Source organism: Rhinatrema bivittatum, chromosome 1 (genome assembly GCF_901001135.1).
Source record: "Rhinatrema bivittatum chromosome 1, aRhiBiv1.1, whole genome shotgun sequence".
NCBI classification, from domain to species: domain Eukaryota; kingdom Metazoa; phylum Chordata; class Amphibia; order Gymnophiona; family Rhinatrematidae; genus Rhinatrema; species Rhinatrema bivittatum.
Genome location: NC_042615.1, coordinates 144,709,210 through 144,735,306, shown reverse-complemented (window position 1 = coordinate 144,735,306; position 26,097 = coordinate 144,709,210). Strand labels below are relative to the sequence as shown.

Sequence of the window (26,097 nt, the reverse complement as noted above, 5' to 3'; positions counted from 1 at the left end):
GCGTCTTATAGAGCGAAAAATACGGTAATTTGATCCCATGGTCCGACCATAAACTAATATCTGTTGAGATTAAGTGTCCAATACCCAACTGAATTAACCTTAGCTACAAAGACTAAAATAGAATACAGGAAGCCCTGTCAGTTAGATACTCTAACTGAACATCTTACTAATGCACTGAAGGATTTAGATTTATCAAATAGTAATAATGCAATTAATTCTTGGTTCTCACTAACAAAAAAAGTAGCTGATAATTGCTGTCCACTTTCCACAAAGGAAATATCTATTGGTAAAAACCAACATTCCCCATGGTATACTGCTGAGTTGAAAGCACTAAAATGATCCCTGAGAAAGGCTGAGAGACAATGAAGAGTGTTTCCTACTACTGACTCTAACGAACAATAAAACACTCTTACATAAATATAATGAATCTACTAATAAAGCAAAGAAATAATTTTATGCTAACAAAATAATTTTCAGTATAACCCAAGAGCTCTGTTTACTTATGTAAAAGATCTGACCAATCCCATTGAAATTCCCACTTCTTCTGACTCTACAAATTGTAATGAAATTGCCCAATATTTCAAAGATAAGACTTTAAACATTCTAAAAACCATCTTCTCATGTGATTCAAATCAAATTGTACTACCAAGCAACCCTAAAGATCATATAACTTCCTTTGAAACAATTTCATCTGTTGAGATTGAAGGTATAATAAAAAATTTGAATCCAGCAGCTCACCCTACTGACCATATTTCAATAAAACTATTAAAAACCATCACCAACATAATTTTCAGACCTACTGCGGATATAATTAATCTATAACTGAAGCGACTGTTCCAGATATATTGAAAACTGCGATAGTTAAACCAATCATGAAAAAACCACAATCCAATTACCAGGATTTGTCAAACTTAAGACCAATTTCTAATTTACCTAGCATATCTAAGATTTCAGAGAAAGTAGTTAAACTAACAGAATACCTTGAAACACATAGTACCCTAATTCCCTGCACAACATGGATTCAGAAAATATTATAGTACTGAGATTCTGTTAGCATCTTTACATAATATTATCCTTTGAGGAGACGATAACAGCCAAACTTACTTTCTGATTATGCTAGATATAGCATCAGCGTTTGACACTTAATCATAAAATTCTCCTAGATAGATTAAATGAAATAGGTATAAAAGACTCCGCGCTGAAATGGTTTGCTTCTTAAAGAATAGATCTTTTAAAGTGAAATATCAGGAGAAAGAATCTCAACTGATTGATCTGCAACATGGTGTACCCCAGGGATCTTCCCTGTCTGCGACCCTTTTTAATATTTATATGCTTCCTTTATGTAGAATTTTATCTGGTTTTAGTCTTATGCATTTTATATATGCAGATGTTCAAATTTTAATTCCAATCGAAAAATCAATTGATTTAACACTTAAGCTTTGGGATATATATCAATCTGCCATTGAAAAAGTATTAACCCAAATGAATCTCTCTCTAAATGCCAAAAAAAAAAAAAAAAAAAAGACCGAAATTTTATATATCTGTCCTAAATTGAGCCAAGCAAAGGAACTTAAAATTCAGGAAGCTGCTAAAAATTATCCCATTTCCCTGGAGGTCCGAGATCTAGGAATTTTTCTAGATTGTGAGTTCACACTGAAAGCGTGGATTAAAAAAATCATTAATGATGGATATTTTAAATTGAACGTTCTTAAAAGATTGAAGCCTCTTATTTCCAAAAGATTTTAGAATGGTTTTACAAGCTCTTGTTTTATCAAAATTGGATTACTGTAACTATGTTTTTAGGCCTACCAGCGAATGTTATAAGACCATTACAATTATCACAGAACTCAGCGGCTAGACTTTTAACAGGAACTAGAAGAACTGATCATATTACACCAATATTAAAGGACCTTCATTGGTTGCCTGTTAAATACAGAGCTCAAAATAAAGTGCTATCACTAATCCCTAAAACTCTCTACAATGAAAAGATTGAATGGTTAACCTCAGCATTACATTTTCATATTCCATCAAGAATTACAAGATCAACAGGTACAGGGATGTTGCCCATACCATCTCCTAAAATTGCTCATTTAAACAACATAAGAGAAAGGGCTATTTCCATTGCTGGGCCCCAGCTGTGGAACTCTCTACCGCAGGAATTAAGGATGGAATCAGACATTAAAATATTTAAAAAGGGTATTAAAACATGGTTATTTGAACAAGCTTTCCAAGAGTTTTAATTAAATGATTTTATACCCCTTTTTAATATTTATTTATATTTAGATATTTATCTTATTTCTGCTCTTACTGTTCTGCATCTTTAACTGTTTAAATTTTATTGTTAATTATTTTACTATTTTAATTGTTTATTAGTTTATTATGAAACTTTGTATTTATTTCTTTTCTTTTAATTTTGGAAATGCAAATATTTTTTAAATGACTATTTGTTAACTAATGTAAACCGATGTAATATGTTCTCATGAAACATCGGTATATAAAAATTAATAATAAATAAATAAAATAAGTCATGAATGACAGAGGACTGACAAGTTTTCATGGTGAACACAAGTTCTATGTAAAAAGAACAGCTAAATTAAACCTCTACTAAAGCAATCAAAAGTGTTATTGTTGAGGCTGGGATTAGTAGACCCTTGGGCCGGCCATGCAAATGAAGATTAGATGAGAAGAGAACTCTGCTGAGATGATACGGCCGGGAGGCGGCAAGGAACCAGGAGACCAATCAGGAGCTTCGCCACTGGAAGCCCGCGATCCCTCCAGGAGAAGCCTGTGAGGACCCAGGCCACTGGGACTTAGGAGTGGTCTCCCGTAGCTGAAGTCCAACTGAGTGGAGAACAGTCAGAGGATTTGAACTGGCAGCAGGCAAAAGAAACAGTCTACGAACCAAAACAGGAATCAGAAAGTCAGTCAGTCCGAGGGCTGGAAAGCAGGAACTGAAGTAGAGACTGGAACTGGCAAGGAAGCAGGATCAGGAGTGGAAGCTGGAACAGAAGAGCAAGCAGGATCTGGAGCGGAGGCTGGAACAGAAGAGCAAGCAGGATCTGGAGCGGAGGCTGGAACAGGTGAGCAAACTGAATCAGAAGTACAGGACCAAGGACAGCAACAGTCACTCCTTTGAAAGAACACTGTTGCAAAGCAACGACTTCAGTCAGACACTGGATTAAAATATTCTGCTGACGTCATCTTGGCACCCGGCCTTGATTTCATTCCCCTGCACTTCCAACTGCCTCCCCTTGTGTCTGCGCATGCCTAAGGGGGCGGAGCTCTGAGACGCTGCCGCGGAGAGGACCGAGAAGGCCTGAAAAACGCCAGACACAATTGTGGGACCCCAGAGTGGAGGAAGGTAAGAACCCAGTCGCAAGTCCAGCGACCGGGACTGCAACAGTTATATGTTTCTCCTTTAGAACCTACATAAAGAATGCAACCAGATGGCTGGAAATTTCAGATGTCTCATTTTAGAATAGAAAAACATAACTAGAAAGAGAAAACAAAATGTACACAGAATACGTACACGTTAATTGGTTTTTTCCCCTTGTTCTAATGTAAACCGGTACGATAAGACCTGGTCTTGAGTGTCGGTATAGTAAAAGAAGTTAAATAAATAAATAAATAAATGTTTTTGGATAACCTAAGGAAGAAATAGAATTGACAACTGGAGCAAAAACGTGATGTTAGTGCTGTGCCTGGATCAAAGACTTCATTTTTACAATGACGACCTTGGGAAGCAGCATGCGATTCAGTGTGAATCCATGGAAAATTCTTAAGTTTAGAGAATAGTTTTCTTTTTCCCTTTGAAAGCTGCATACACAGCTAAACAAAATGTAGAGATTACTTACCTGATAATCTCGTTTTCCTTAGTGTATGCAGATGGACTCAAAACAAATGGGTATAGTGTGCTCGTGCTAGCAGTTGGAGACGGATCTGACGTCAGCACGGGTACATATACCCCCACAGGAAGTGCCGCAAATCAGTAATCTTCCTTGCAAAAGCTGTAACTGACCGATCAATTAAATGAACAGGATTACCCTGACCGATTGATAGTAGCTGGAGACTGCCAGTGATCACAACCGGAAGGCGTCGACACCCGGCAGGGTGGATGGCCTATTATAAGAAAACAGGGCTTACCGTGAGTCGGTGAATCCCCATGTATGCTGGCAGCCGGGCGGGATGCAGAGTCCATCTGCATACACTAAGGAAAACGAGATTATCAGGTAAGTAATCTCTACATTTCCTAGCGTGTGGCAGATGGACTCAAAACAAATGGGATGTACAAAAGCTACTCCCGGACTGGGCGGGAGGCTGCCCGAGGACCGTGTAGGATTGCCCTCGCAAATGCTGTGTCCTCCCTGGCCTGGACGTCCAGACGGTAGAATCTGGAGAAGGTATGGAGGGAGGACCACGTCGCTGCTTTACATATCTCTGCAGGCGACAGCAGCTTAGTTTCTGCCCAAGAGGCCGATTGTGCTCTGGTAGAATGAGCCTTGACCTGTAGAGGCGGTGGTTTTCCCGCCTCCACATAGGCTGCCTTGATAACTTCCTTAATCCAGCGGGCGATGGTTGGCCGTGAGGCCGCTTCCCCTTGCTTCTTCCCGCTGTGCAGGACGAACAGGTGGTCCGTCTTTCGTACTGCTTCTGACATTTCCAGGTATCTGGACAGCAGTCTGCCGATGTCGAGATGGCGTAGCATTCGACCTTCCTCCGACTTCTTCAAACCTTCCGTGGTAGGCAAGGATATGGTTTGGTTGAGGTGAAAGTGTGAGACCACCTTGGGTAAAAAGGATGGCACTGTGCGAAGATGGATAGCCTCTGGAGTGATTCTGAGAAATGGATCACGACAGGATAGTGCTTGTAGCTCTGAGATGCGGCGTGCTGAACACACAGCCAGCAAGAACACCATCTTCAAGGTTAACAAACGGAGGGACAGGCCTCGAAGGAGCCTGAAGGCTGATCCCGCCAAAAATTCCAATACTAGGTTGAGATTCCACAAGGGCACTGGCCACTTCAGTGGCGGGCAAATGTGTTTGACTCCTTTCAGGAAACGTGAGACGTCTGGGTGTTTGGGCAATGGTGTTGCCGTCACTCCTGGGACCGTAGCAAGACAGCGCTGCTACCTGAACCTTGATGGGACAGACCCTTCTGAAGTCCATCTTGTAGGAAGTCCAAAATGATAGGAATCTTAGCGGCATGCAAGTTGGTGCCGTGAGAGTCGCACCAGGCTTCAAAAACTCTCCAGATCCTGATATATGTTAGGGATGTGGAGAACTTGCGTGCTCAGAGGAGTGTACCTATAACCGGCTCAGAGTATCCCCTTTTCTTCAGTCGAGCCCTCTCAATGGCCAGACCGTAAGAGAGAATTGAGCCGGATCCTCGTGGAGGATGGGACCTTGCCGCAGCAGGTCCCTGTAGGGAGGCAGAGGTAGAGGGTTCCCTGCCAGTAGTCTTCTCATGTCTGCGTACCAGGGTCTTCTTGGCCAGTCCGGGGCCATTAGAAGAACTAGGCCTCTGTGTTGCTGAATCCTGTGTACAATGGCACCCAGCAGGGGCCATGGAGGAAAGGCGTATAACAGGATCCCCTGAGGCCACGGCTGTACCAGGGAATCGATCCCCTGAGCCCGAGGATCCCGCCTGCGGCTGAAATATCTGGGTACTTGAGCGTTGAACCTGTCCGCTAAGAGGTCCATGGCTGGCGTCCCCCATTGATCCACAATTATCTGAAAGGCTGTGGGTGACAGCTGCCACTCCCCCGGGTTTAGGCGTTCTCTGCTGAGGAAGTCTGCTGTCGTGTTGTCCTTCCCGGCAATGTGGATGGCGGAGATGTCCTGGAGATTTGCTTCTGCCCAAATCATCAGGGGAGCTATTTCCAGGGATACCTGTTGGCTTCTGGTTCCGCCCTGACGATTGATGTATGCCACCGTGGTGGCATTGTCTGACATCACTCTGACCGCTCTGTCGCGAAGTCTGTGGGCAAATCGCAGGCATGCTAGCCTGACTGTCTGTGCCTCTAGTCGGTTGATGTTCCACCTAGACTCTTCTCTGGTCCACCGCCCTTGGGCGGTGAGTTCCTCGCAGTGTGCTCCCCATCCGTTCAGGCTGGCATCTGTGGGGAGCAGAATCCAGGTTGGGGAGGACATTCTTGACCCCCGGCTCATGTGGCCGGGCTGCAACCACCACCGTAGCTGATACCACACTCTGGCCGGTAGAGGTAGGCATACGGTGTAGTTCTGTGATCGTGGGCTCCATCGAGATAGAAGGGCGCGTTGCAATGGTCTCATATGAGCCCGCGCCCAGGGCACCACTTCCAGAGTGGATGCCATGAGGCCGAGGACCTGAAGGTAATCTCGAGCTGTGGGCTGGCTGGCGCTCAGCAGGGCCTGCAGATGACTCTGGAGTTTTGATTTTCTCTTGGAGGTCAGGCTGACCTTGTCTTCTCGGGTGTCTTATAAATGTCTATATGCGGGCGGCGTACAATGTGCGAACAACGTGCGCCTATCGCGTGCGCTAATAACATGCGCCTATCGCGGGCGCTTAGCTTAGCAACGTGCGCTCATCGGCTTGAAGATGAGTAGGCAGGCAAAAATGGCGACCTCCTTGGCGTGCTGCCTCGTAGGCAGGTCCAGCGAATCCACACTTCCTCGGAGACCAAGTAAAGATATACGCCTTACCTTGTCCGGCGCTTCCCGGCTGCGACTCGGGCGGTCTCCGGCTGCGGGGGAGAGTACCTTCAACCGCCGCGCATAAGGAAGTGCACCCGCTGCCTCTAGGCCGCTCCCGAACTCGTCTCGCTCGGGGGCCAAGTCCACGCCAGGACCGAGGCTGCCTCCAGGCCGCGCCCGAACTCGTCTCGCTCGGGGGCCAAGCCGCGCCCGAGCCCTTCTCACTTGGAGGCTAGGTCCCTGCCGCGAACCGGCCACTGGACAGAGGCTTTTACCTCAGAGGGACCACGGAAGTCAGCTCGGGAAACTCAACTGGGTGAGTGACCGCCAGGTATCACCGCAGGAGTGCGGGGCTTGACTTCAATTGGTTTCTTCTAGGAATTTAGTTGTTAGAATTTGGAAACACGCTCAGCGAGCGTGAGGTAGCTCCAAACTGCTTTGGAGACGGAAATTACTGATTTGCGGCACTTCCTGTGGGGGTATATGTACCCGTGCTGACGTCAGATCCGTCTCCAACTGCTAGCACGAGCACACTATACCCATTTGTTTTGAGTCCATCTGCTACACGCTAGGAAATGAACATTTTTATGAGTCTGTTATCCTCAACTATTAAAGGCAATGGGATCCTAGTAGGAGATGTTTGTGTATAGGTCTTCTACTGTGGTGACCACCAAGGTGCAGTCATATTACAAAAAGGATGAAATGTGGCTCTTGGGAAGGGTACTCAGTTGCAAAATACAATATAATTCATGGAAGAAGAGTTGAAGGAGAAGTATTTTTCTGGCCATGGGCCAACAACAGAGATCAGCTCATCTGGTTGTTCTTCAGATAAAAGGGGTCGGGAAGAAGAAAAGATAAAAATGAAAAAACCCCCAAACAAACGAGATACAAATATTCAAAGGTTGTTCTGACCTGGACAACCCAGAAAAATCTGCCTCTTCTTCTTCACACTTCTCATCCAACTCTTTCAAAGCAAGGGTGACATCATCCTCACACATGGAATCTGCTGAACTCTCTGGAGCTGGAGCTTCTTCCAGTTCTAGGGCTTCTTGACAGACCAAAGATTCATGTTGTTCTTGTGTAATATATGAACCAGTATCTTCACTAGCAGCACTAAGCTGTTCATCCTTTATAGACTCACTGCCTTCCTGCAAAGTAAATAATATTTTTATATTTTTTATCTATGGTTTAAGTTTCCATGCTTTCTCTAAACATATCAGCTAATATAGTAAAATCCATTATACGAAATCCCCCCAACTTAAAATCATCAGTCCCATCATAACATCTTTAACTAAGAGCAAACATTTTGGATTACACTTTTCACTGGTGTTTATGTCAGCATTTCTTTATTAAGCATTTTCTACTGATTGAAATTTAGGATTTCTATTTGAAATCAGTTTGGTTGGATATATTATTCCTGAGACATTTACTATTTATCTTTCTTATTTTCCCCACATATTCCAGAAAAGTCTGTTCATTGTGGATTCCAATAAAACATATATAAAATGATGTAAAATATTACATCATGATAAAATAGACACAAACATTCCCAAAATACATACATTCATAAAGCTTATTATATACTTGTCTACACAACAAGGCCTTAAGTCTTTTCCTAAAATGATGATAATCAATTAACATTCTTTGTAGGTATCAATTCTGAGAGTTTATAGGCATTTAAACTAGACATTTTCAGTATATATTGTGTGCACTGAACTGGTTTACCTATATAAACATTGCTAACGCAGACTATTTTGATCAGACTTTATGAAAATGGTCATTAAACATAGGGGGCAATTTTGTAATTGCCTGCATTGATATAAAACCTGTGGGTACCTTCTACCACCAGGTTTTACACCAGTTTTCAAAGGGAATGTACATGTGTAATTTCCTTTAGAAAATTATTCCACTAGAACAACCCAAAGAGCAGGGGTGGCCAACTCCGGTCCTCGAGAGCCACAAACAGGCTAGGTTTTTAGGATATCCACAATAAATACTACTCCTGGGGGAATTCTACGCAAAAAAATTTAAAATTCTGCACACAAAAACTGAAAATTCTGCAAAATTCTGCAAACTTTATATTGGTCAAAATTGGAGAAATTACTTACCTGATAATTTCGTTTTCCTTAGTGTAGACAGATGGACTCAGGACCTATGGGTAAGGTGTACTCTTGATAGCAGATGGGAGACTGAGTCAGATTTCAATGCTGATGTCAGCCTACATATACCCCGTGCAGGAAGCTCTGCTCTTCAGTATTCTCCTCGAAAAGCAATTGTGGATATATGTGTGCTATAATAACTTGATTAACTTGGCTAACTTGATTAACTAGGACTGGTTCAACTGATTTCCAAATTGGAGACCACCAGTGCACTCAACCGAATAACGCTGACACCCGGCAAGTATGGGTGTCTTGAACTAGGGGTAATACCTGGCTTACCCGTGCTTGTCTTGCTCTTGGGGTTTGCCACCCGAGTTTTCCGGATTCCAGGGCAGCCGTGGGTGGGATGCTGAGTCCCATCTGTCTACACTAAGGAAAACGAAATTATCTGGTAAGTAATTTCTCCATTTCCTATCGTGTAGCAGATGGACTCAGGACCAATGGGATGTACAAAAGCTACTCCCGAACCGGGTGGAAGGCTGCCCGTGGTCCACTTAGGACCCTTGCAAAGGTTGTGTCCTCCCAGGCCTGGACATCCAGGCGATAGAACCTGGAGAAGGTATGTATGGAGGACCACGTTGCCGCCAGACAGATCTCAGCAGGCAACAGCATCTTGGTTTCCGCCCAGGACACTGCCTGGGCCCTCGTAGAATGGGCCTTGACTTGTAGAGGTGGAGGTTTCCCTGCCTCTACGTAGGCCGCCTTGATTACTTCTTTGATCCAGCGGGCTATGGTTGCCCGCGAGGCCGCTTCCCCCTGTTTCTTCCCGCTGTGAAGGACGAATAGGTGGTCGGTCTTTCGTACAGATGCCAACCTTTCCAGGTATCGGACTAGGAGTCTGCCGACGTTTAGATGGTGAAGAAGGTGTGAGTCTTCAGAGTCCTTAAGTTCATCTGGAGATGGCAGCGAGATGGTTTGGTATAGATGAAATTGAGAAAGTACCTTTGGGAGAAAGATGGGGACAGTACGTAGCTGTATAGATCCCAGTGTGAACCTGAGGAACAGTTCCCGGCAGGATAGTGCTTGAAGTTCGGAGATGTGACAGGCTGAACATATTGCCACTAGGAATGCAGTCTTCAAGGTCAGGAGCTGTAGTGGCAGACCACGTGTAGTCTGAAGGAAGCTCCCGCTAGGAAGTCTAGAACTAGATTGAGATTCCATAGGGGCACCGGCCACTTTAATGGTGGTCGGATTTGTTTGACCCCCTCTCAGGAAGCGGGAAACATCTGGATGGGTTGATAGACTGATTCTGTCCACTTTGGCTCTAAAACAGGCCAGCGCAGCCACCTGAAACTTGAGGGCGTTGAGAGACAACCCCTTCTTCAAGCTGTCCTGCAGAAATTCCAGGATCATGGGGATTTTGACTGTCTGCGGAAGGATCTCGTGGTCCTCACACCAGGCTTCAAATACTCTCCAAGAACTTGTGTGCTTGGAGCAAGGTGTCAATCACTGCCTTAGAGTATCTGCTCTTCTTCAGGTAAGTCCTCTCAATGGCCAGAATGTAAGAGAGAATAGAGTCGGGTCTTCGTGGAGGATCGGTCCTTGCCGGTGAAGGTCCCTGTGTGGAGGTAGGCACAGAGGGTTCCCCGCAAGAAGTCCTCGCATGTCTGCGTACCATGGCCTTCTTGGCCAGTCCGGGTCCACTATAAGTACTAGTCCCTTGTTTGAGGGGCGGTAGCTAGCCCGAAGGGTAGCGCTCGGAACTGGTAGTGATGGTCCAGTATCGCGAAGCGTAGGAAGTGCTGATGGTTGTGGTAGACTAGGATGTGGAGATAGGCTTCGGATAGATCCAGTGAAGTCAGGAATTCTCCCGGTTGTTCTGCCCTTACGATTGAGCGTAGGGTTTCCATGCGGAAGTGCAATACCCTCAGGTAGTGATTGACGGTCTTGAGGTCCAGGATGGGCCTGAACGTTCCCTCCTTCTTAGGGGCGATAAAATAGATGGAATAGTGACCAGTATTTTGTTGGTGCGTGGGCACAGAGATTATCGCCTTTAGGCTGAGTAGTTTTGTCAGTGTGGTTTCCACTGCCATCCTCTTGGAGAGAGAGTGGCACGGTGATCTCACAAATTTGTCTGGGGGAATGTTGTGGAAGTCCAGATAGTATCCCTTTTGAATGATGGTTAGGACCCACTTGTTTGATGTTATCTCGACCCATCTTTGGTAGAAGAGGGTAAGTCTGCCCCCTATGACTTCTTCCTGTGGATGGGTCTGTTGATTCTCATTGTGGGGTGCGGCCAGGGCCTGTACCTGAGCCAGCTCCCCTCTTGTTGTGTCTGTTCCGAAAGGACTGGGCCCTGCCTGCGGGGCGAGGTGCTTGGTATGTGTTTTTCTACGGTCTAAAACACTGGGCTCCTCTGCCCTTGGTTCTTCGGGGGGAGCAGCTCTGGTTTCTTTTGTTCCTATCCTCCGGTAACCAAGGTACTGGGGATTCGCCCCATTTGTTGGCTAACTCCTCCAGTTTGCTTCCGAACAGGAGGGATCCTTTAAAAGGCATTCTCGTGAGGTTAGTCTTGGAGGTCGCGTCGGCTGACCAATTTCGGAGCCATAGTTGCCTTCTGGCTGCCACTATGGAGGAGATGCCCTTGGCTGAGGTGCACTCCAGGTCAGAGGTCGCATCCATGAGGAAAGATATCCCAGTTCTAATGTTTCGGCGGAAGTGGTTGCGTCCCTGGAGAGAAGCAAGCAGGCATGTGACACAACGGCGCAGCAGGAAGCGATCTGCAGGGTCATTGCTTCGACAACAAATGACTGTTTAAGGATGGATTCCTGACTTCTGTTCTGGGCATCCTTGAGTGCAGCTCCTCCTTTGACTGGGATGGTAGTGCGTTTTGAGACAGCGCAGACCATGGCGTCCACTTTTGGGAACTGTAGGAGTTCTTTGGCCGTGGGTTCCAGGGGGTATAGGGCTTCTAGGGCCTGTCCTCCTTTGAAGCTGGCCTCCGGGGCATTCCATTCCAGGTCAATCAGTTGTTGTACGGCCTACAGCATTGGGAAATAGCATGAGGCCTGATAGAGACCGACCAAAACTGGGTTCGTCTTTGGCTCCGCTGTGGTACTCGCGCCTGGAATGGCCAGCGTCTTCAGGGTCAGAGACACGAGAGCTAGTAACTCGTCTTTGGAGAAGAATCGCATCATGGTTCGGTATGGTTCCATCCCTGGGGGGATTTCCCCTTCCTCCAGGGAGTCAGACTCTTCCCCCGAGGTGTCTGTGTCCCCTAAGGGGAGGCTTTTGCTGGATGGGGCACGTTTGGGTAGGTGCGAGAGGCACTTGGAAGGTCTTGAGCTTCTGGTGGAGACTGGGTCTGTGTCGCAGGCAGTACCGATTGTGCCTGGACAAAGGTTTGCAGCCCTTTGGAGAATTCCACCCAGGAAAAGGTCCCTGGCTCCATATCGAATCCAGTGGAGGCCCCCGAGGTGCCTCCCTGAGGAGGCGCCGAGTCGGAGATACAGAGGTCCGGGGTACTATCATTGGTGGATCCAGATTCCTCTACTGGCGTGGGGGGCCTTGCTTAGGTTTCCCCTGAGCCTCTTTGCACTGCAGGCATAGGGCAGAGGCCACTTCAGGTTGTGAGCTCTCAGGTGGCAGGCTGGGCAGAGGGCTTGTCCCTTGGCTTTCTTGGCCGGCGGTGCCATGATTCGTGTGCGTGGAGTGGCTCAAACCCGTCTGTGCGCGTAGGTGCGCGTGCCGGGAGGCTTAGTTGTGCATTCCGGTTGCGCCGGCGATGTACGTGCGGAGTGCACGCAGGCTACCACTTTGTGCGCCTGGGTGAGATGTGCGCGCCGCTGTGCGCACGGAACTATTTATGCGCTTGGGCTGTTTATGCGGGCCGCTATGCGCCCGGCACCGTTGTTCTTGTTGCTCTGCGCACAGTACAGATGCGTGCGCCGCTGTGCACACAAGTTGGTTGTGCGCCTGGCTCGCCGTTGTGCGGACAATACGAAGATCAAGGGGGGAAATGGCGCTGATGACCATGCGGGCAAGATGGCAACCCCCCCCCCCCCCGGAGGGTCTCCACATGTGTGGACCCTCGCACCGGATCGGGGTCTAGCCCGGACGGGGCTGCTCAACCCGATTTTACAGACGTCGGAAGGGACGATCTGTGCGGCAATTCGAGCCTCGGAGATTGGAGACTTAGAAAACGTTTTCTACCTTACCTGGTCTCGGTGTTTTCCGGTCTCGTGCTAGGCAGTCTCCGGCTGCGAGGGGAGAGGGAATTACCTTCACCACCGAGCTTGATTCAACACCCGCTGCCTCTAAGCCACTCTAGGGGCTAAGTCCACGCCGGGAGCCGGCTACCGGACCGAGGCTTACCTCTGAGGGATCTCAGAAATCACCTCAGGAATTCTAGACTGGGGGAGAGACCCTTAGGTATCACCGCAGGAGAGAAGGGCTCGTCTTCTTGAGGTAAATTTTCTTTCTTCTTTGTTTTAAAATTGCTAACACTATTCTAGTGTGTGGATGTGTCCCTATCTGCTTAGGAGACGGAGAAATACTGGAGAGCTAAGCTTCCTGCACAGGTCTTTGTAGCGTTGAAATCTGACTCAGTCTCCCATCTGCTATCAGGAGTACACTATACCCATTGGTCCTGAGTCCATCTGCTACACAATAGAAAAAACACAATTTACATGACAGTCTAAGTAATTACATTTTAAATTATTACAGAAAAAAGTTATAACTTAAAGTCGCAGAATTTTAAATATTTTGAGCAGATTTTCCCTAGAAATTCACTGTAAGAGTGTCTCTTCCACATACACACACACCCTCATACAGGCTCCCTCACTCTCTCTCACACACACATCCCCTCATACAGGGCCCTCTCTCTCTTGTATACACAACCACACAAGCTCCCTTTCTCTTTCACACATACACAGGCTACCTATGTCTCTCTCGCACGCAGCCCTTCACACAGGCTCTGTCTCACACATACACAATCCCTTCACACAGGCTAGCACCCTCACATGCACATAATCCCTTTTTCATACACGAGCTCCCAATCTCTCACACACATACACACTCCTTCACAATCTCCTCATATAGGCTCCCTCTCTCTGAAACCCACACTCAAGCATCCCCCCAGTCCCCCCTCTCTTACCTCCCATGCTCTCTCTCACACCCTCCTGCTCTCTGTCACCCTCCCCTCATATAGGTTCCCTCTCTGAAACCCACACTCAAGCAAACCCCCCACTCCCCCTTACCAACCAAGCTGTCTCTCACCCTCCCCCACACCCCCTCTCCTCTCTCACACACACACATTCTCTCTCACCAGCATCCCCCTTGTTGTGTCCGTCTGTCCTCGACGGCTTCACCCCGTTTGCCTCACCTTAATCACGGCTCCTCCCGCTTACCTGGGCAAGATGGCTACCGCAGCGTCTACAAGCCGACCTCTCTGGCGTCCCTGGAGCGGCTATGGTGCAGACTCCTGCCATTGCTCCTCCCAGGTACCTACTAGTGTGCACGCACAACCCACGTCTTTGTACCACCCTTGGCGCGAACCTCGAGGGTGTTCCCTCATGCTGACGTCACGTCATCCGGGTATATTACTTTCACTAATTTGCTAGCTCACTGAGTTAGCAAGGACTCAAATCCGTTCTTGTCTACGCTACTCTGCCGCTTCAGTGCTGCCGCAGGAAGCTCTCTCTCTGCCCTTCGGGGGTACTGCTAACCTGGGTACCCGCTCCTCGGGGGCCCTCTGCTTTATTTCAGGTGCCTTACAGGGAACAGGTACTCGCTCCTCGAGGGCCTGCTTTCCCTGCCTCAGTGCCTGTACCTTCTACAACATACCTGGTAGAATCACATACCAACAGCAAACACCTAGTGAGTACTCTAACTCTCAGTCTATCTCAACCACAGTATCTCCTCGCTGGGAGACCTGCTGCGGAACCTCCTGACGTCATCAAGGAGAGAAGGGCTCCCTCTGCCGAGGTCCCGGAGACTGCAACTACTCACTACTGCCACCTCTGGTGGCTCTCTTCAAGCTGTCTAATAAAGAACTATTGTGTGTTTTTGTAGTACGAATCTAGCCCAGTGCTGTGGCTCCTCACGGGGCTCCTCCCCGTGGGCATGGTCATCTCCACAGCACCCAAGGATGCACCAAAACCACAACACCCCTCCCCTCATATAGGCTCCTTCTCTCTGAAACCCACACTCAAGCATTCCCCCCCACCCACCCTCTCTTACCTCCCATGCTCTCTCACACCTTCCTGCTCTCTCTCACCCTCCCCACCCCCCTCTTACCAACCATGCTCTCTGTCACCCTCCCTTCTCTCACACATTCGCTTTCACCGGCATCCCCCCCATGCTCTCTCTCTCATACCCTCCTGCTCTCTCTCATCCTCCCCTCCCCTCTCCTCTCTGACACACATTCTCTCTCACCGGCATGCCGCGGGACTCGCTCCATTCGCGGCAAAGATGAAGGCCCGGCGCGCCGTTCACAGCGAAAAGGGAAGGCCCCCGTGTCCCCATGTGCCGTGGACGGCGCGCCGGGCCTTCATCTTTGCAGCGAACGGAGCGTATGCTGCGGGACGTGCTCCATTCGTGGCATGCCGGAGTCTCCTCTGCTATTTTCTGCGCAGAATTTGGCAATTCTGAATGGAGGGGGGGAGGGGGATTCTATGCAAATTCTGCATTCCGCAGTAGCGCAGAATTCCCGCGGGAGTAAAATATGCATGAGATAGATTTGCAAACAATGGAGGCAGAGCATGCAAATCTCTCATATACATATTCATTGTGGATATCCTGAAAACCTGGCATGTTTGTGGCTCTCGAGAACCAGAGTTTATCACCCCTGCCATAGACATTTACACCTGCTAATACGTGCGCATAGTTTGTTGGGAAAAATTACACGCGTATTTTTGAAAATGCTAAAATATGCGCATACATGTGGACCCCTCTCCTCAACCTTACCTTGAAAACACCTCTGCTCTCTAATCAAGTGAATTTGCAAAGGAGTTACACATGTAAATGTAGCATACTATTGTAGCAATTTTTAAAAGCCATTTACCAGCGTTAAGTGCACTTAATGTGGGTAAATCCTATAAACAATTCAATGGCATATATTGTAGCAATTTCCAAAAGCCTACTTGCAAGCATAAAATGCATTTACACATGTAAACACCAGTTTTAAGCGTGTAAATGCTTCTGAAAATTACCCCATGGGTGAACTTATGTGCCATCCATGACTAAGTTTACCCATGGGGGCAATTTTGTAAAAAGACATTAGGTAAAGTACAGTTTTAGCTGTGGAAATGGCTTTGAAAATTACCCTCCCTCTGTAAAGGCAACAGAGCAGGTAATTGCTTCCCAATTTTAGAATGGCAGCAAACGTTAAATTTCCCTTTTCAAAATGGAAACGTAAGCTTTTCACTGCATCTGACAACTGGGGAAAAAACAAGCAACAAGATGAAAGCTGGGCTATCTGGGACCTATGCATTATTTACAATATGTTTGGGAAGACTGGATAACACGATGTTTGGTTCTGCAATGGACACTTTTAGCACACATACTCAAGTAGTTTCTTTTTGAAAATTAGCGTAAAGTGTGTGTACTAAAAGTACCAGTGTGCTTTGCAACTATACAGGCCATTTGCCTCGCTCTCCCAAGTTTAACTAAAATTCTCATCTATTCCAGTTTTTGAACTAGATATGTGTTTGTTCAGAACTTTTCATCACAAAATCACAAATATTAAAAACTTGAGATACAATTCATCTACAAATCACAAACAAAACTTTCAAAGTAGAAAAAAAATGCTGAAATGACAACAAAGATGAGAGTTGAGAATGCTTTGGTCTGCTAATGCAAACACTTCGGCTGAGCCAAAACAGAACCCACTGAGACACTGCTGAGACTTTGATGAGCTGGCTGGACACAAATAGAATCTTTACCTTGCTGTGACATCATTTGCTAGAACATTCTTTACATCCCACCACTACACCTGGAACTTGTGAGAGCCACCTTGGTAACAACTATGTGATTTAAATAGTTTTTTTTTAAACATAGCCAGTTTTGGTGTACAAATCCCATGTGTCTGTGTAGATGTGGTGTTAACACATGACGACTAGCTTTGCATTATTAGTTTCTCCCTCTTTTCAGCTTCTGGGGTGGTGATATCCTTCAGCAATATTAATCTGCATTTATTAATAACTGAAATTACATCTGCAGGATCTTTATATATTCTATCCTGGAACACATCACCAATGTTAGACTGGGGAACATATTCATTTAATTTGGTTTATAATGTGAGATTTTTAAACTATTTCTTTTGTTTTTCTTCCAGTGTCTAAAAAAGGGTCTATGATTATTTAATATGGATGTGAACACATTAGCAGAACACATTATGGGATGATGATGGCTCTTTGCTGAGCATAGATCAACCATGTTGTGACTGTTTTGAATTATGTCATGGATGCCTTTATTTTGTTTACTCTTTGGCATCATATATTGATTACTTCTTCTCATTCCTTTGTTGCTGCAACATGTTATTTAACAAATCAGTGGGTTTTGTCTCTTTCTCCTTTCTTTGAAACTCCTTCCCATAACAATAAGCCTGAGTTACTGCAGGAACACTTGCTGGCTTAAGGGTTGGCAAGGCACCTCTTCTGAAGTGCATATTCAGTAAACTACTCTGGTTGGCAGGGCCATCATAGTAATGGTGGCCATCTTTCTCTCCCTCTTGGGACCTGAATGCAAACACCTCCATGGCATATCCAACCCTGCTGGACAAAGGTCCAAACTCAGATCTCTCATGCCAGAGTGCTGCACCCTAAGCCATAGAGCTAGACACCAAATCAATGTTTTGTCTATTTTTGGTCTGGATACATAAAAAGTATGTGACATTTTACATAATACAAAGGTCAATGGCTCTTATGTTACAATTTCTTTTTCTATTTAAACATTTTTCTTCTAACTTTAGTAAGTAGGATAGAGGCTATAATCACCATATTTTAAATCAAGCTCTCTAATTATTCACTGAAAGTATAGAGCATGGGCAGTAATAATGCATGTTTACCCTCAATGTTTTGCCTAAATGGTTCAATCCAACCTCTGAAACAATCCTCTTTAAATGAGCGAAAAGTGGTTCAATTTTGTACATCAATTCAACCCTGAGAATGCCAACAATTATTCCAAGTGAATTGTGATTGAGTGACGTGGACATTTGCCCTTGGTGGATTCCACTAATCTAGTTCAGAGATGCTGTAATAGCTTTCCGATGGCAACAATCTCTGGTTAATATTGATCTGAATCAGACATGCCCAGAAACTTAAAAGCGAAAGGGTGCACCATCATGGAGTCGTCAGATCAGCTTATGGTGTAAGGTGTTCCTTAATCTCATCTTCAGAAGTGATCACCAAATCATTTTGAGTTGTACTTGTGACTGATGCTTTTAAACTCTAATCCCTCTTGCAGTCTCAAATTACAATGTGTCAGGATCACAGTTACTGGTTCTTGAATCTACTATTGCAGAAGTATGACAGAGAACATTGGGGAGGAAGCTGACTTTTTGCAGAGCGGCTGCTCACCCAAAATGGCTAATGTTACTGCTGATAGCCACAAGAAAAGACAGAGATATTAATTACATTAGCATTTATATCCTAGATAAAGGAAAGCATACTTTGAGACCAAAATTAAGTCATTGGGATTTTAGGTCTTTAAAGAGTATCACTTTGGCAGCATTAAAACTAGCCAAAGACAGGAAAGCTAACCTCTCTAATCTAGCAAAATGGAAAGCAGAGTTGCTTACCTGTAATAGGTTTTCTCCGAGGACAGCAGGATGTTAGTCGTCACACAAGGGTGACATCATCAGATGAAGCCCCGACATGGAAAATGTATTTCTAAGTTTCTACACCTTTGACCTGATCACATTGAGCATGGCCAGCATGCCCTTTACCTCGTGTCCATGCGGAGTCATTCTTCAGTCTTATAACATAGAATTGAAAATGAAATAAAGCAACAAGAAACCCAACTCAGCGGGATGCTGGAAGAGTTTCATGAGGACTAACATTCTGCTGTTCTTAGAGAATACCTGTTAAAGATAAGCAACTCTGCTTTCTCAAGAGGACAAGCAGGATGGTAATCCTCACACAGGGGTGAATCCTAGCTATAAACTGTCCCCCAACATAAAAAGGGGACCAATAAGACACTCAAAAACAGGTGCCAACATGTACAACAAGTGTGCAGCAGCAGCCAAGAAAGCAAATAGAATGTTAGGGATTATTAGGAAAGGAATGGAGAATAAAACAGAGAATATCATAATGAGGCCTCTGTATTGCTCCATGGTGCGACCTCATCTTGAGTACTTCATTCCTAGTCACCACATCTCAAGAAAGATATAGCAGAATTAGAAAAGGTACAGAGAAGGGTGACCAAGATAAAGGGGAAGGAACAATTCCCCTATGAAGAAAGGCTAATGAGGTTAGTACTCTTCAGCTTGGAGAAGAGATGGCTGAGGGGAGATAAGATAGAGGTCTATAAAATAATGAATGGAATGGAACGAGTAAACATTAATCAGTTGTTTACTGTTTCAAAAAATACAAAGACCAGGGGATATACAATGAAGTTACTAAGTAATACATTTAAAACTAATAAGAGAAAATATTGTTTTACTCAACCAGAAGCGGATTGGCCTATCGGGGGATCGGGCATCCCCTGATGGGCCGGTTGCTTCGATCACATGGTTTTTCCTGCCCCGAAGAAAGGCCTGCACGGCCATGGCAGAACCCATCCTGCTGCAGCTGAACAAGAGGTCCTGCATGGCCAAAGCCCATCCTGCTGCAGCCCGATGAGAGATCCTACATGGCTGTGGCAGAGCTCATCCTGCTGCAGCCCGCAGAGAGGCCTGCACGGCCACTGCAGAGCCCATCCTGCTACGGCCCAAGGAGAGGTCCTGAACGGCCGCGGCAGAGCCATCCTGCTGCGGCCCGAAAAGAGATCCTGCACGGCCACAGCTGTTGTGTCCGTCAGTGCCTGACGCCCTCTCTCCGCCCTCCTTACCTCCTTGGCGCCTCCCTCTCCGTCCGTGGGAAGATTGGCTGTTGCAGCGTCCATTTGCCGAGGACCCTCGGGCGTTCCCGGACCGGCCCGACGCTGCAATCACCATGTTTCCTGGAGGCCTAGGGGCGCACGTGTGGCATGGCCCCGACTGAAGTACCGGCAATGGCGCGAACCTCGGGGGCATCCCCCACCAAAGATGACGTCACCCGCGACGGATATTTAAGGTCTTGGAATTTGCTAACACATGGAAGTTAGCAAGGGTTTCGCTACCTAAGCTACTCTGCCTCCTCGGACTTAGCAGAGGTACCCGCTCCTCGGGGGCCTCGTTCTCTCCTTGTTTTTTCAAGTGACAGTCTGGAACCGGTACTCGCTCCTTGAGGGCCCTGATTCCAGACTTGCTTCGTATACTCCTCTGCCTGGAAGTCTTCACTACCAACTATATCAGCTACATCAGTGGGTTACCATCATTCTCTCTGAGCTTTCCCTGGAACCAGGTACTCGCTCCACGAGGGCCTATACTTTCCAGCTCATGGGCTTCATTGGGACATTGTTGAGTGTTACCATCTGCATACCCTGCCTACTCACTATATCTCAGTCTCTCTTCAGCTCAGCCTCCAGGGATCGCTGTTCCAGTATCTGAGGGACTACAGCCCAGCCGGGCTTTACCAGCTCACTACTGCCATCTCTGGTGGTTCAGTATACTGTCTAATAAAGAACTAGTGTGTGTTTGTCTCCTAACTCTGAGCCTGACCGGTGGTCCCTCTCGGGATCATTCCCTGGGGCGTGGTCATCTGCCACTGGTCCAAGGATCCACCCTCAACTCTCATATATAACTACAAATCCCGAATGGATTGTTAACTACTATCTGATTGCTAACTCCCTAGCAAATCCAGAACAGATTGCTAGCTCCCTAGCAAATCCAGAACAGCAGCCCAAAGAGAGGCCTGTGTGCCCATGATTCTGTGGCCTGAAGAGAGGCCTGTGCGGCTGCAGCCAAGGCCTTCCCCCCCAACCTTGCAGGAGCTGCGGGTAGCAGTGGCCTTCTTCCACCTCTATTCCAGCACAGGGGCAGTGCTGCCTGAAAACTGTATGTGTGTATGCTTGTGTGTATGAGAGACAGAGAGCATGTGTGTGTATGAGAGATAGAAAGCCTGGGTGTGTGTATGAGAGAGCCTGCACATATGTATGAGACAGCTTGCATGTGTGTGTGTCTGCACGGAGAGAGCTTGCATGCGTATGAAAGTGTGACAGAGCCTGTGTATGTGAGAGAGACTGTGTATGATTGATAGAGTGAGAGCCTGAGACTGTGTGTGTGTGTGTGTGTATATGAAAGAGAGAGAGAGAGAGATAGAGACAGACAGTGAAAGAGCCTGAGTGTATGTGACAGCGTGTATATGAGTGACAGACAGCCTTTATGTGTGACAGCTTGTGTGTTTGTTGGGGAAGGACAGAGAGGTAAAGAATGTGAGGCCCCCTCCCCCAATCCACAACAATCTGTGGGTGACTGGAAATCAAAAGATCCTAGATATGGAGAGCTGGAAAGTTTTAATCCTATTAATTTAAATTTTGGGGTGTTATTTCATGTCTACAGTTTGAAATATTTGATGTTTGGGAAATATTACAAAAACTTATTTTAAATACTGGATGCTCGATGGCTGTTGCCTGCTTGATATACTTATTCTTCTTTTTGTATGGTTTTAATATTATGAATGTTTTATATCTCTTGACTTTATTGCTTAATATTTTATGAGGAATGTTGTTTCTGTTTTTCCATTATTGCCAGCATAATAGTCAGGCTTACTGTATTTTCCAAAACATGTGTGTGAGCCAGTGAACATGTACGCGAGAGAGAGAGAATGAGTATGACAATGAGCATTTGTGTGAGCAAGACGACAATTTAAAACAGTGAGCATATGTGTGAGCCACAGTTTGGGAGCCAGTCAGCATATATGTGAGAGAAAATATAAGGGAGTTTGTGTGAGAATAAGCATACATATTAGAAAGTGGGTATATTTAAGAAAGAGGAGAAAGTTTATGCATGCCTCCTATCCCTGACTAATCCATGACAATCTGTGGGTGACTGGAATTTAAAGTTCCCAGGTATGAAGAGCAAGGACATTTTTTTGGCCTTAGTTTTAATTATTGGGTATTATTTGATGCATCTGCTGTTTTGCAATATTTTATTGATTGTTTTTTGTTTTAATTTTCCAATGTATATTTTTAATCATTCATTGTTCTATTCATCAGCTGCTTTTAAATATTTTTTTTTGAGTATGGTTTTACTATTACGATTAATGGTTTATATATCTTGATTTTATTGTTTGATGTTTAGTGAAGAATGGTGATGTTTTTGTTTTTCCATCGTTGCACTGCATACAGAGACTGTCTTGTTATGGTTTCCAATTCAGTTTTTATTTGCATGTTTCTAGTTAAGCTTTGTTGTCTATTCTATATTTATTTTATTTATTTATTTATCAGGTTTTATATACCATCATTAAGAAAACATTCCATCACAACGGTTTACAAAATACTTAAAATTCAAAAATAATAATGATAAAAGAATAAATACAAATTATCAATAAACAATACTACATAAAATTCAGACATATTAGAAATTTGAATTATAAATGAATATAAAATCATAAAAATAATCAAAATACAATTGTAAAACAAAAACTAAAAGAAGTAAAACAAGATAAAATAAGATTTATATCAGCTCAACTGGTCTGGTCTTACTGGATTTGTTCATGTTCATTGTATGCCTTATGAAAGAGCCACGTTTTGAGATATTTTTTAAATTCTTTCATATTTTGTTGAAGTCTGAGCTGATCTGGTAACTCATTCCAGATTTTAGGTCCAGCTATTGAAATTGCTCTGTTTCTCACTTGCTTTAAGTGTGCTGTTTGCACCGTGGGAATGGTAAGCAGGCCCTTGTTACTCGATCGCAGATTTCTTTGTGGTGTATGTAGTCTAATTGTGGGATTAAGCCATTCAGTTGATTCTCCAGATAAAAGTTTGTGAATGATGCATAGAGTTTTGGTTTATAGGTAACCAGTGTAAGCTGATTAATATGGGCGTAATGTGATCGTATTTTCTTGTGTTTGAAAGGACCCTTGCTGCCGCATTCCGAAAACTTGCAGATGGTGAATAGTGGTTTGAGGAAGCCCTAAAAGTAAGGCATTGTAATAATCAATATTACAAAATTTAGTGAGGGGGCTGTGGGTTCTGCATGTGTGATTGAGGTGAGGTAATCTACTAGCATGTAGTTTCTTTGAAGGGATCTATAACAGCTTGGCTTGTTCTGTTATCCTAATATCAGGGGTACTGGTGTTTTAGGGCCTGCTGTAATAGAGTAGGTAGGCAGTGCAGAGCCTGGGGAACTATAAAAGCAGCAGACTCTGTAGTACTCGGTCAATGGGTATGCACTAGAATGGTGGTGGTTGTGGTGGTGGTGGGAGGGGGGGTGGGTATGGAGAAGTAGAGGCAAGCTACAGTCACAAAAAGGGATGGGGTGAGCCAAGAGGAAGTGCCTATGCAATGCTGGGGAGACTTCTGTAGGCTAGGCTTTCCTCCTGAAAGGGTCAACTGACTGTGGAAACAGTGAGTCTCCTGCAGTGAGGGTGGGAATGGAAAAGGGAGAGAGTGAATGCACCTGCAGGCTGGCAAAGGGCTAGCAGCAAGAAAAAACTTTTTAGATAATCATGTGGCCGCATTGGAGCGGGGGATACTCACTGTGTGAGCATATGAGCAACAGCAGCACAATGACAGAATGTGTGTTTCAGAGACACAGTGTGTGTGTGGGTGTCTTTCTCCCAGATACAGAAAGACACCCAGGCACACACTTTCTCTATGACAAACCCATACACTGTGAGCAAGAGTGTGAGCGTCTTTGTGTCTGAGAAACTATGTATGTGTCTGACACTGGCTGGCAGTGTGGTTGTCACATTACTTGGCAACTGATTCAAGAGCTGATTTGTTGGCAAGAGACTATAATACCAGACCAGTAATCCAAGCTATAATTATGAGAGATGTAACCAGACTTGTGGGAAGATGGCAACTGATTGCATGGATGGAAGAGGGCACACAGCTCTGTTTGCTCATCTCTGGTCTAGGGTGTGTTCTACTACTTAGTTATTTAGGAAAAACATAACATTTATGTTGGGAGATTTTTTGGCTCAGTTCTGCCAGGCTCCAGGTCATGTGATATACCTATGAAGGGTCTGTGGCGTGCTTTTGGGAACTGTTGAAACATGCTGCAGGGAAAATTTTATTTATTTATTTTATTTAAAACTTTTCTATACCGACATTCATGGGAATATCACATTGGTTTACATTGAACAGGGGTAACCATTAACTTTAGAATATTAGAAATTACATGTAACGTAAAGGGAGCTAAACTGGGGGGAAAGGGCTAGAGTAGCAGAATCAGGAACCGAAAAGGTATGTTAACATAAATAGAATGTTAACACTTGTTTACAATATATGACAATTATTTACAATATGTACAATATATAAGATCCTTAGGGCAATTACATGAATGAGATAATAGCAAAATTAGAGAGTTTAAGGAGAGATTGGAAAGGAGGATAAAGAATAAGGCTACTGGGGTAACGAGATTAGAAGGTTAGGGAGGGGGAAGGCAGAGCAGCACTTAATTGAGGAGGCAGCTTAAGTTTGAAGGGTGCAGGGAAAAAGCAACTTAGGAACGGTGGGGGAGGGGGGGGGCTGTGCCGTAGGGGCGGCGATGTTAAGTAAAGGCTTGTGAGAAGAGCCATGTTTTAAGGTTTTTTTTAAAGGTTTGGGTACAATGTTCTAGGCGCAGGTGTGGGGGCATTGAATTCCATATGGATGGTCCAGCGTTGGACAGAGCCTGTTGTTTCGTGGCTATGTGATGGGTGAGTTTGGGGGGGAGGAATGTAGAGGGTTCCTTTATAAGCAGTTCTCGTAGGTCTGTTCGATGAGTGATAGTGCAGGGAGTTATCCAGCCACTGGATGTTGTGGTTATGAAGGGTTTTGTGGATAATAGACTCTTGTAAAGGATTCTAGAGCTTACTGGGAGCCAGTGGAGGTCCATAAGTATGGGGGTTATGTGATCTTTTCTACAGGAATTGGTGAGGATTCTGGCCGTGCGTTTTGGAGCATTTGGAGGGGTTTGATTGAGGTGGCGGGGAGGCCCAGGAGGAGGGTGTTGCAGTGGTTGATTTTGGTGAAAAGTAAGGCTTGGAGGACCGTGCGAAAGTCGCAGAGATGGAGAAGGGGGTCTTAATTTTTTTATTAGTATGTGGAGTCAGACAGATAACTTGTGGGCCTGTTTTGAACAAAATCCCCCAGACTAATATTTTTCTGTAATCCGCTTAATTAATGCATAATTAAGCTCTGGAATTCATTGCCAGGGGATGTGCTATTAGTATAGCTGCATTTAAAAATGGTTTGGACAGGGTCCTGGAGGAAAAGTCCATTAACAATTAAGGTAGAGTAGCAGATATCCACTGCTTATCCTTGGGATAAGCAGCTTGGAATCTATCTACCGCATGGGATCCTGCCGGATACTTGTGACATGGCTTGGCCACTGTTGGAAACAGGATACTGGGCTTGATGGACCCTTGGTTTGACTCAGTATGGTAAGCCTTATGTTCACATCACATGGAAAACCTCCTCCACTTCAGTACATAGGATTTTCTAGTGGAAGGTTTTCTAGAAGCTACCAGGATCTGAGAACATCCTCTTAGACTGAATGGTTGCAGAATTAACCTCTCAACATTCAGGCTGTGAGCAACAGGGCCTGGAGGTTGAGATGACTCAACCTGCCTCGATTCTGAGTGATGAGCTCCAGGGAAATCCCCAGACTGATCGGTTTCCAGATGATAACTCCCTCAGGAGTGGAAACCAAACCTGTCTCGGCCAATAAGGGGATATGAGAATCATAGTCTCTTTGTCCTTGCAAAGCTTCAAGAGAGTCTTCACCACCAACGGAGTTGGAAGATACATGTGCAGAAGATCTTCGCCCCAATGTCAGGTGAAGGCATCTGAGGCTGGTTTGCTGCCTGGCCTGCACAGGGAACAGAACTGAGGAACCTTCCTGTTCCAAGAGACTGCAAAGAAATCCATGTCCAGGCTTCCCCAGAGGCAGAAGATCCAATCCGCAATCCCTAAGTCTAGAAATCATTCATGGGGTTTGAACGCATGACTTAGTCTGTCCACTAACGCATTCTCCATTCCAGCCAGGTATGTGGCCCTGAGTACCAACCCATGGGACAGGTTACATGACCACAACTGAA

At 45.4% G+C, this 26,097-nt stretch overlaps 1 protein-coding gene across 11 annotated transcripts in view; it reads right to left on the bottom strand.

Moving 5' to 3' along the window:
• The window catches only part of FRYL (FRY like transcription coactivator), a 978,233-nt gene that overhangs the window by 56,400 nt on the left and 895,736 nt on the right, over positions 1-26,097 (bottom strand). For all 11 annotated transcript variants that reach the window (XM_029588005.1, XM_029588013.1, XM_029587996.1 and 8 more), the window contains one exon: positions 7,584-7,819. In XM_029588005.1, coding sequence (XP_029443865.1) covers positions 7,584-7,819 — 236 coding nt within the window. The remainder of the gene's footprint in view (positions 1-7,583; positions 7,820-26,097) is intronic.